Here is an 11,325-nt window from a genome sequence, read left to right on the forward strand (position 1 = left end):
TTGAGCGTACAATTGTACATCTTAAAGATTACCAACACTTTTCTGGTTGCTAGTTTAAGAGAGAGAGAGAGTCATCATAGAATTTTGATGTTCATCCCAAAAGCAGTGCCTGATATATATGTTAGCTGAACATATCAATGATAGAACATTAGCCATACAAAACACAAAAAAAACATGCATATCCTTAAAGGGCCTTAAAAAATCATAATGTCTGCTGCTCTTGGGTCTTACTTTATAGGTGCTATGTTTCTGCGTCCAGGCCTGCTATGCTCCTCAGTATCCACCCCAAAGCATAAGCAGCGCCAGCAGCAATAGCACCAGTAAATAGAGTCATGGCAGCAGATACTGCATAACTTTGGCCTGCAATCTTTGCCTTGGCCACACCGAGAAGTGCCAAGGCCAGTGCAGAAAGCAAACAAGCGCCGAGAAACTTCACTGATTCGTTGTCGGTGATTGGAATGAGAACGATAAAAGAAAGCAAAGGAGCGCTGCCGAAGATGATAAAGGCAGCAAAGGTGACAAGGCCATTCTTCCATGGCTTGTCTCCTGCTTGATCTGGTGGTAGCATTCCTTTCTGAGTCATCATCTTCTCATCCACCAAAATGTCCTTGTATTTTGCAAATATGTTCACCACCTACCATTTTCGTATAAGCAAATTACAACAATCATTGATTCTCCCAAACCATGAAATAATCTTAACTAATAAGCTTTTCCATTCTACTTCTTTGATGACTGACACATTACGTCAAACCATGTGCTATCACATGACAATGTATGCATCTTATTATATGACGAAAATATATTTTATCATTTACTCTACCCTACTCTTTGACATAATAATAGAGGTACAAATATTATTAACATACCGTGGTGGCATCATCTAGGTCCATCCCAAGTGCTTGATATTGATGAAGTAAGTCCATCTTCTGAGGACCACTATGATTAGTAACATCCCACTCAGTAACAGCCCTTTCTATTGCAGCGGCATCTTTTTCAGTGCTGCTTGATACAAAATCTCCAAATCCCATTGATATTCCATCCGCCACCAAATTCGCAAACCCAAGCACCAGAACATCCGCTGCACCAATTACCAACCTGTCAACAAGTTACATTTTACCTTGCTATATATATACATATTTATATAATATATATGTTAAATATACCACTACAACTAATGTCACAATTTGAACACTAGCTAATAAAGCAAATTAATGTGTCAAAATCACATAAACCCCTTCTTTTTAAAGCAAAATAACGCACTTCATGTGTCGCTGTAAATTCACTCTCTTTTTTCCTTCAATTATATTATACACCTCCCCACCACCACCACGAGCCCTCAGACCACCCACGTTATCCGACGACTTGTCGTTTTCGCTATCATCGCAATTACTTTTTTGACCCAATACAGTACCATTCGTTGCTTAATTGTATTTTTGGGGCACTGGTTGTTTCGTTTTTTTTTTATTTGTTTCCTTGTATATGTTTGCATCGAAAGATACATAATTGGGAGGAGCTAATAATGACACCACTACTGAGTCTTTTTAATTGATAATACTATTCATCTATGCTTTTCTTATTCATTATCTCACTCGTACGTACACATCAAATTAAATAACTTGATCAAAGTATACATGCTAATTAATGATTTATTTGTAAAATAAATAATGACCATAAATGAAAGTAGTAGAAGTAGTAGTAGTAGTAGTAGTAGGTACCGGAGGAGAGTCTATTGGCAGAGATGGAAGAAATGAGAGAGAAGCAAGTGACAATGGCGTCCAGACCTCCATACACAATGCTCTTCCCGTATCCCCCATTCCACGGCACTTTTGGCCTTTCTCTTTCACCTTCACCCTTATCATCTTTTTTCTCTACCACCAATATTTCTCTGCTACTTTCTATTTCTTCCATTCTTGATCTCATTCTTCTTCTTTTTCTCTAACAGTAATTTTTTTTATATTTAATTTACTACTACCGCTTTTATTAATTGTAATGAAAAGTGCTACACATTTATAGAAGTTATTTTTTCTAGAAAACTAAAAAATTAGAAAAATCTAGATGGGTTTAGAATCAAAAGTAACTAGAATAATCTAGAAATATTTTTGTAAAAGTCGGTTTGTTATCACCGACCTTAATATATATATATATATTTATATGGTTGTATAGCAAATTGATGTAAGAACGACAACACAACACAAATCAAATAAAATCTATTTTACTTTAGTCTTTTCTTTCCTATACGAATTTTACTATTTTTATATTCATAAAATCAATTTCTCTTATTAATTGTGCTTGTCCCATCAACCTTCTTACCATCATATATCTATACACTATCTATTATTATTATTATTATTATTATTATTATTATTATTGTCTCTGCTAACTTTTTATCAAAGATGGAAAAAATACTACTAATAATAATTATTTACGTTTTCACGACTCTTCTTCTCTAGATATATTTAAAAATAAATAGCATTTTTTACCCTAAATTTTTTACACTATAACTAAAAATGCTATTTATTCTATATTTAAATTCAAACCATTTTAAGCTCTCTATACGAGGAAGTGGTAACGTGTCGTGATGCATGGGAAATTTCTGACACGTTACGTTTGGCAACATCTCACTGGCTTTTTCGTTATGTGTCGTTCATTTAGATATATTTTCTTTTTGTGTGCTTTCTCTCAAATAAAATTGAATGGAAAAAGGCCAGGACCTTGATTCTTTACTTATCCAATAAAATTAATAAAGTTTAATTTACCAACCTGTTTGTTTGTTTGGGGCCCACCCAAAAGCTTATTAATAGTTCTTTAGTTTTAGGTTTTATATAATAAGGGTTTATATTTTTTTGGACTTTGTATTTTGTCTCATTATTTGTTTAGATATTGTATTTTAATAAATTATTTTTTTGACCCTATATTTTGTAAAATAGTTAAAATAGAACCTTAAACTCAATTTTGATGAAGAAAAAATTGAATATAACAACATAATTTTTAAGCAGAATGATTTTAATTTTGTTCTGAATTGTTAGTTTGGTAAATTATTTGTAATTTTAATTGAGAAAACATTGACCAAAATCGGGTTTATGGTTCTATTTTAACCATTTTACAAAATATAGGGTCCAAAAAGTAATTTGTTGAAACACAGGGTCCAAACAAGTAATGAGAAAAAACACAGGGTCCAAAAAGGTATAAACCCATATAATAATCATTTTAAATTAGGATAAAAATAAAAGGTGATATACTACCTAAGAATCTACAATATTGACGAATTAAAAACAAGATTTAAAGAAATAACTAAGAACAAGTAAGAATTCACACCAAGAAATTTTACAAGGTTCACCACTACACAAAGTAATGGCTAATCCTTGGGACCTAGTCCAGAAAGAAATCCACTAAGATATGAATTGCAAGTTTTACACAGTATCTCTCAATTTACAATCAACACAGTAAATCATCTATACTTGTCTCTCTTGCAACAATCCTTAGCTTGAACTAGTTGAATCTTCACACTTGAACTCTTGCAGATCCAACTTTCTTCCAATACTCAGCTTGATGAACAATCACAGCTAGCCATGGATGAACAACCTCTCAAGATTCAGTTCTTCAACCTGTAAAAGAAAGATAACCAAAAACAAACTATACGAAAAAACATACACCACCTAATCCACCGCTGAGAAAAGCAATTAACCCATATATTTATAGAACTAAGATCTAACTCAAAAACCCAGCCATGCTCAAAACAGAAAATCGTTAGAGAAACTAATTAACTCAGCTACTACTGATAAACTCGAAACCTAATAATACAGTCATACTAAAACAAAGCCACGTAAGCAAACAGTCAATTAAAACAATGTCCAACAGCCAGATGCAACTGGCAAAACAGAAGATGAACCAAAATACTGTCAAGATACACAAAACAGAGGGAACTGAGAAACTAACAGATGAGTCATGAAATTGCCAAAATACACATAATACACAAAGTAAGACACTTACAATCTCCCCCTTGGCAATTTTATGATCAGTGCAAAAAAAATAAGAACATCAAAATAAACGAAACAACAAAACACTCAAAAACCACCCAAATCTCCCCCTCAATGATCATAAACGAGCCGACCGACGAAGTCTGCCACGCATAAGCTTTCACGGAGGAGACGAGGATTGAGCAGGAACAGAGACAGAAGGACCAGCAGAAGCAGAAGCAAACTCCCCCTGGACAGGACCCGAAGTCTTATCAGATGCAGTAGGAGACAACTCCCCCTGGGAATTAGCCGGAGAATGAGCAGACTGAGGCACTGAACCAGCCCCCTGAACAACAGAAGGAGAAAGAGTCTGAACAACCTGTCGAAGACCAGCCAATTGAGCCAAAACCCTTCGTTCAAATGCCTTGGAACGCTGTTGAGATTGCAGCAAAGAACTCTGAAGACTGTCTAACTGTGATTGTTGAGAGTAAAGCATTTCAAACAACTTGTATTTCCAAGAGGCAGGAGGTAAACCCTTCAAAAGGGGATATTTCAGAGGCTGTGGAGGAGGAACAGGCTTTGAGGACAGAGGCTGAAACGACTTATCGAGAACCGGAAGAGGTAAGAAAACATCTTATGAGGTAAACTTAGGATGAGCAGCCAATGTAACCTTGTGAACCAAGCAGGGATAAGGAAGAAACAACCGACGACTCTTGGTCAGAAAAGCTTGATACACCCTGTCAAAGATAAGCACAGACAAATCTATGGAAACACCAGTGCCCACAACATAAAGAAAACGCCCAATATCAGCAGTGACTGTAGAAGTATGAGAATTCGGAATCCAATTTGTTAGAGCAACCTTATGCAAAACACGATAGAAGCTAGTTAAAGATGGAGTAGGAAAATCATTAGAAACCTCATTCCAGCAAAAATCTGATTGACCTGTCAACTCACGACCCACTAGGTTTAAATCAGGAGCATACTCAGCATTATAGATAGCATCAGTAACCAAAGGTATATTCAGTAAAGCCCTAATAGTGGATGGAGCAAAACAAATACGCTTACCCCTACAAAATATAGTAAACCGATTTGGATGCTGAGCATCAAGCAAAGATTTTTCAATATTAGAATAAAATTCCCGGACCAGATTTTGGGAAGGCATGACAAGACCAGAGACAATGTTAACCCAATGACGAGACTCGAGAAGTGCAAGAAGCCTAGGGAAATCTTCTAACACAACAGAATTTTCAACATGCAAACGACGAAATGACACAAAATCTTTAAACCTCCTTTCAGCAAAACGACTGACAAAAAAATAGGCAGAGTTAGGATCAGACTCACCACCAGCCGAGGATGATTTGGAATGCGGAAGTCCTGAAGGATGACCACTAGAAACCTTAGACTTCTTACGAGGAGGAGGAGAAGGTACATGGTCAGAAGTGGGCTGAGGGGGTGAAGAGGAAGACCCAGCAAGATTAATGGAGGCGCGAGTAACTCGTCTAGGAGCCTGAGCGGACAGACGAGAGGATTTTTTCTTGTGGGCAACAGACTTTACCCTAGTCCCACACGGAACGAACTAGAAGGAACAAGGGAAGGTGAAGAGGGAACTGAGAAACTAACAGATGAGTCATGAAATTGCCAAAATACAGAATACACAAAGTAAGACACTTACACAATGCATTTTATTTTGCATGGAAAATTTCAACTATTTATTTTCTATTATTAAAAACATTTAGTATCTAGGACAATTCTGTGGTGCGGGTGTTAAAAACGTCCCCACCTGTGGGAATCTTTTTAGTAACCTGATTGAGTTTTATATTGATGGGAACTTGCTAATAAAATAGACATGGGTGTATTGGGTATTATTTTTTCATTAACTTTTTGTCAGTAATTTTTTTAAAAATATTTCAAATTGGCAGCTTTTTCATTTAATATTATACATATATATTTTTAAATTCTGTAGTTGTCAGTGACAACGTTTTTCTTTTGAATATTTTTTATTTCTAATTACAATTTGTAAATCTACAACTAACTAAAAGTTAAATTTTTTTTGAAAAATACATTGCATTCATAAAAATACTGAGTGGCAAAAGCGTAAATACGGAGTGATAAAATCACAAATAAAAGCAGTAAAATATAATTTTTTGTGATCAACGTTTACAAACTTGTAAATATCTATTACAAAATTATAAATATCTGTTACATATTTGTAAATAATATTTACAAAAATTAATTATATAATTGTAGATTTTTTTTTAAGATAAAACTTCCAAACAAATTCGTAACTAAATTTTTTATTTTTGTAACAATAGTTTACCAATATAGTTTTGGAAATTTCTTTGGTAGGGCCTTCAAAAAGAGCCTTACCGTATGACTCTTTTGTGTTCTTAACATTTGAACAGTTTTCGGCACGATTTTTTTTTATGACCATGTATATTGTAGTTATTTAGAGCTTCCTGCAAATTTTCAGAAAATTCTGAATAATTTACAGTGCCGAAAACTAAGTTGAAACATGTTATTTTCCACGCGCATAAAAAAATTAGTCACGTGTGCAATAATCTGTTTTCGACACTGTAAATTATTCAGAATTTTCTGAAAATTTGCAGGATGCTCTAAATAACTACAATATATACGGTCATAAAAAAAATTGCGCCGAAAACTGTTGAAAGGATGAGAACACAAAAGAGCTCTACGGTAGGGCTTTTTTTTAAAGTTCCTACCATAGAATTATCCGTTTTGGAAATTTATTTGGTAGGGCCTATAGTTTTACAACTAAGAAATATATTTTTATAACTAACATTTACGAAAATATTTTAGGAAATTTCTTTGGTAGGGCCTTCAAAAAGAGCCCTACCGTAGGGCTCTTTTGTGTTCTCAATCTTTGAACAGTTTTCGGCGCGATTTTTTTTTATGACCGTGTATATTGTAGTTATTTAGAGCATCCTGCAAATTTTCAGAAAATTCTGAATAATTTATAGTGCCAAAAACTAAGTTCAAACATGCTATTTTCCACGCGCATAAAAAAAATAGTCACGCGTGCAATAATCTGTTTTCAGCACTGTAAATTATTCGAAATTTTCTGAAAATTTGCAGGATGCTCTAAATAACTACAATATACATGGTCATAAACAAAAATCACACCGAAAACTATTCACGAGTTGAGAACACAAAAGAACCCTACGGTAGGGCTATTTTTGAAGGTCCTATCATAGAATTAGCCGTTTGTACCTCTATATAAAAAAACCATCTTACTTGTATTTGATCTTGTAAGCCCACCTTGACCTAACAATGTTTTTGTCAGGTGGTGGAAAGACAAGATCCCAGGTTTCATTCTTTTGAAGAGCTTCCATTTTTTCTAACATAGCTCGTTTCCAATTATCAGAAAATTTGGCTTTATCGTCAAATAAGAATCCGATTCCATGATTTTTTAGATTTCTGAAAGACTTGTGCTCAAGTTAAGAGAGTAGGAACCATAGGAGAAAAATAGATTTTATAGTTAAAAAATCATAAACAAAATATATAATAATATTATACTTTTCCATATTGTTACAATATTGTACTAAAAAATTACAGGAACCATCAAATTTATGCGATACAACTTAAGAATATAAATTTAAGATATTTATTATTTATAAAATACTTTATTGAGTATGTATATTTATATGAAAAATGCGGTTACAGATTGATGAAATATAATATTTTTTAAACAAAATTTATATTTTTGTAACAACAATTTACAAAACTAATTTCACAACTAAAAAAATTATTTTTGTAACTCACATTTACATAACTATTTATAAATTTATTTACCATGATTATTACAAAGATTTACAAAGCTAATTTTTTAACTTTAAAATATATTTTTGTAACAAAACTTGAAACTTGGACTAGAATATGGTTTTGGTTTAACATTGAGTGTTGAGATTTGACTAGCTATGATTTAAAAAATATATATAATATTTTTATAAAGAATAATAATATTTTGATTATCTTTAACTGTATATTGTAACTAGTGGTGCGGTTGGTGCGGTTTTTCTCTAATTTTTTGGACCGCACCGCATATGCGGTTTGAATAATTTTCCAAACCATAATCCGCACCACATTAACCTCAAACCGCATAAACCACACAGCAAAAATGCGGTGTGGTGCGGTACGGTTTTGGCAGTTTATACCTATCGCCAAATAATTTAACAATTAAATATTATAATTAAGAAAGATTCATAATAAATCTTATAACCATAGAGTGTTTAACATAATAATTTAAGGTGTACATATTAAGTCAAGTTAATTAAAATAAATTATATCTTGAAATTCCCCATAAAAACACCATAAAACTAATAAATTGAGTAGCTAGTTAGGTATATATAAATATATATATTTTTGGAAAATTCTGTGGTGCGGGTGTTAAAAACTATTGTTACAAAAATAAAAAATTTAGTTACGAATTTGTTTTGAAGTTTAATCTTAAAAAATAAATCTACAATTATATAACTAATTTTTGTAAATATTATTTACAAATATGTAACAGATATTTATAATTTTGTAATAGATATTTACAAGTTTGTAAACGTTGATCACAAAAAATTATATTTTACTGTTTTTATTTGTGATTTTATCACTCCGTATTTACGCTTTTGCCACTCAGTATTTTTATGAATGCAATGTATTTTTCAAATTTTTTTTAACTTTTAGTTAGTTGTAGATTTACAAATTGTAATTAGAAATAAAAAATATTCAAAAGAAAAACGTTGTCACTGACAACTACAGAATTTTAAAATATATATGTATAATATTAAATGAAAAAGCTGCCAATTTGAAATATTTAAAAAAAAATTACTGACAAAAAGTTACTGAAAAAATAATACCCAATACACCCATACCTATTTTATTAACAAGTTCCCATCAATATAAAGCTCAATCAGGTTAAAAAAAAAGGTTCCCACATGTGGGGGCGTTTTTAACACCTGCTCCACAGAATTGTCCTAATATATAATATATAATCCTAATTTTTATTAAACTTTAGTAAGATAATTATTAAGTAATTATATTAATACAAATGTAAATATTATTATTTAGTATAAAATTAGATATTTAATAATTACATTAATATAAATTTAAATGTGATAAAATATCATTATTATAATAATATATAATACATAATCTTAATCTTTATTATAAAATTTATCATTTATATTTAAAAAGAAAATATGTTACTCTAACATATATAAGTACAACAAACATTATAAATCTTTTCTATATAAAAAATGTGTAGATAACGGAAATTATTGGTTTTAACGGTTTTTTATTTTTTTTCGTTAACTTTAACAGAATATTCTTATATTTAACGTTAGATTATAAACATGACTTAAACTTAAATAAGATTAAATAAATAAATAATAAAAAAATTAAAATAAGATATTTTACAATGGTAATTATTTAAAAATAATAAAACTATACATTTTATAACTTAAATAAAATTTAATTAAATTTAAACTTAATGTATTAGGATAATATCATATTAAACATATAATATAATATACTATCAACCAGCAACAAACTTAAAATTAAAATCCAGGTATAATATTAATATTATATTAAACATATAATATATAATATTTTATTGTCACTGCCAAATTTAAAAAATAGAACAAACATAAACTTAAACAAAAATTAATTAATTAAAATAATATATTTTATAATAATTTAAATAATTAATTTATTTAAAAATAATAAAGACATACATATCATTTTTTTATCTTATAAATTTGTGTGAGAGTTTATTTTTTACCAAGTGATTGAAGCTATTTTTCTTCATCAAATTCACCAAAAAGACATTGCAAGATATATTAAAAACTAAAAATAGTTCATGCATATATACTATTGTCTACACTATGACTTTTTCTATTCTTATTTTATTTCTATTATTAATTTATTTATAAATATTATTATATTTTATTAATATGTCATGTAGCCATGTAAATATATATCTATATCAACATTGTGTTTAGATGTCATAGAGATTATTGATATAAATATTTATATATACTATAGAACTATAATTCATTCGTTTATATATATATATATATATATAAATCAGTAAACCATTTTTTATTAAAATTATAGACTATGTTTACAACTTTAAAATTAAGCAAACGTGCATTGCATGTTGCTTCTACCTAGTAAATTATATATAAGTGTCGTGTGTGTACAAATAATATGACTGTGTAAATACATAAGAAATTATTATAATAACATTTTTCTTTTATCAAGAATAATCAAACTTCTTCTCTAATTATTGATGTGTGATTTGAATAATATCATAAATATTGTTAAGTAGTTTGTGATATAAAATATTATCATATATTTTTTTTTAAATCATAAATAATGTTTTAGTTAATTTTTCGTTTACTATGTTTGCAAGTTGCTTGTAAGTAGTACATAAAAATGTACCTAACCAAATCTAATGATATAATGCGATCTAATTAATTTATGAGGACATTGTACAAAATGACCTATAATGATGTGTGAAAGTAAGTAAATGTCAATGTTTTTAATTTTGTAGTAAAGTAGCATAATCATCTCTTTAATATTACATATAACCAAATATGCCATTTAACAAATTACTATTTTATTCTAAATATTTTAATATTATGATATATGTATATTAGTTTTGTTTAATTAGTTTTTATTTTAAAGTTATTTTGATTTTTTTTCGTTTTTATGGATTGTTAAATGATATATCATACTACAAAATATATATATTGACTTGAAAAATAATATAACATCAAAACTTACAAAATTATTACTAAAAAATGTATATACTATGCTAATAAAATTATATATTACCATTAAACTGTATATACCATGATACAAAATTATATACTATCACTATGTATAATAAAATAGAAACTAAATATCACAAAAAAAAAATTATATGCCATACCACAAAAAATATATATACTAATTAGAAAATAATATACCAACAACGTATAAAAAACTTAAAAAATCAATATAACTTTAAAATAAAAACTAATTAAACAAAACTAATATACATATACCACTATATTAAAATTACACATTAACTGCTTGATGCTTTTATTTTGAACAATTTCCTATAATTTCTCTAATTCATGTGCCATCAATATTTATTTTGATCCTTAATTTTAAAATGTCTTATTCTTCTATTTAAACTGTGTTAATCTTAGTTTATGCCACTGATTCTTTGGATGAGAGATTGTTAGTATCTAATATCAAACGACTTCAGCAGTAATATACCCGTCCCTTCCAATTTCAAAATAACATCAAAATTAGAGTTCAATTTCCTCTGCAAAATAAAAACGTGCATAAAAAAAATGAATGAGAGGAGAAG

The 11,325-nt window shown here is 29.6% G+C and overlaps 2 protein-coding genes across 2 annotated transcripts; both read right to left on the bottom strand.

Moving 5' to 3' along the window:
- Positions 1-71: 71 nt before the first annotated feature.
- On the bottom strand, positions 72-2,064 carry LOC133796634 (uncharacterized). The gene is made up of 3 exons (XM_062234234.1): positions 1,716-2,064; positions 867-1,078; positions 72-634 (listed from the first exon to the last, which is right to left on the bottom strand). Exons 1-3 carry the CDS (start codon positions 1,918-1,920, stop codon positions 242-244), a joined length of 810 nt encoding a protein of 269 aa, XP_062090218.1. The 5' UTR covers positions 1,921-2,064; the 3' UTR covers positions 72-241.
- A 2,073-nt stretch (positions 2,065-4,137) lies between these two features.
- On the bottom strand, positions 4,138-7,306 carry LOC133795226 (uncharacterized). Its single transcript, XM_062232682.1, has 3 exons — positions 7,209-7,306; positions 4,627-5,512; positions 4,138-4,428 (listed from the first exon to the last, which is right to left on the bottom strand). Exons 1-3 carry the CDS (start codon positions 7,304-7,306, stop codon positions 4,138-4,140), a joined length of 1,275 nt encoding a protein of 424 aa, XP_062088666.1.
- Positions 7,307-11,325: the final 4,019 nt, after the last annotated feature.

The sequence above is a fragment of the Humulus lupulus genome, chromosome 8 (genome assembly GCF_963169125.1).
Source record: "Humulus lupulus chromosome 8, drHumLupu1.1, whole genome shotgun sequence".
Classification (NCBI taxonomy): domain Eukaryota; kingdom Viridiplantae; phylum Streptophyta; class Magnoliopsida; order Rosales; family Cannabaceae; genus Humulus; species Humulus lupulus.

Coding starts and splice junctions, on each gene's coding strand:
- LOC133796634 (XM_062234234.1), bottom strand. CDS start 1,920: ATGAGATCAAGAATGGAAGAAATAGAAAGTAGCAGAGAAATATTGGTG. Junction 1,079..1,715: donor TGCCAATAGACTCTCCTCCG/GTACCTACTACT, acceptor TAATTGGTGCAG/CGGATGTTCTGGTGCTTGGG. Junction 635..866: donor ACCTAGATGATGCCACCACG/GTATGTTAATAA, acceptor CGAAAATGGTAG/GTGGTGAACATATTTGCAAA.
- LOC133795226 (XM_062232682.1), bottom strand. CDS start 7,306: ATGGAAGCTCTTCAAAAGAATGAAACCTGGGATCTTGTCTTTCCACCA. Junction 5,513..7,208: donor GCTTACAAGATCAAATACAA/GTAAGATGGTTT, acceptor GTGTGGGACTAG/GGTAAAGTCTGTTGCCCACA. Junction 4,429..4,626: donor ATCCCTGCTTGGTTCACAAG/GTTACATTGGCT, acceptor CAACAATCACAG/TTAGACAGTCTTCAGAGTTC.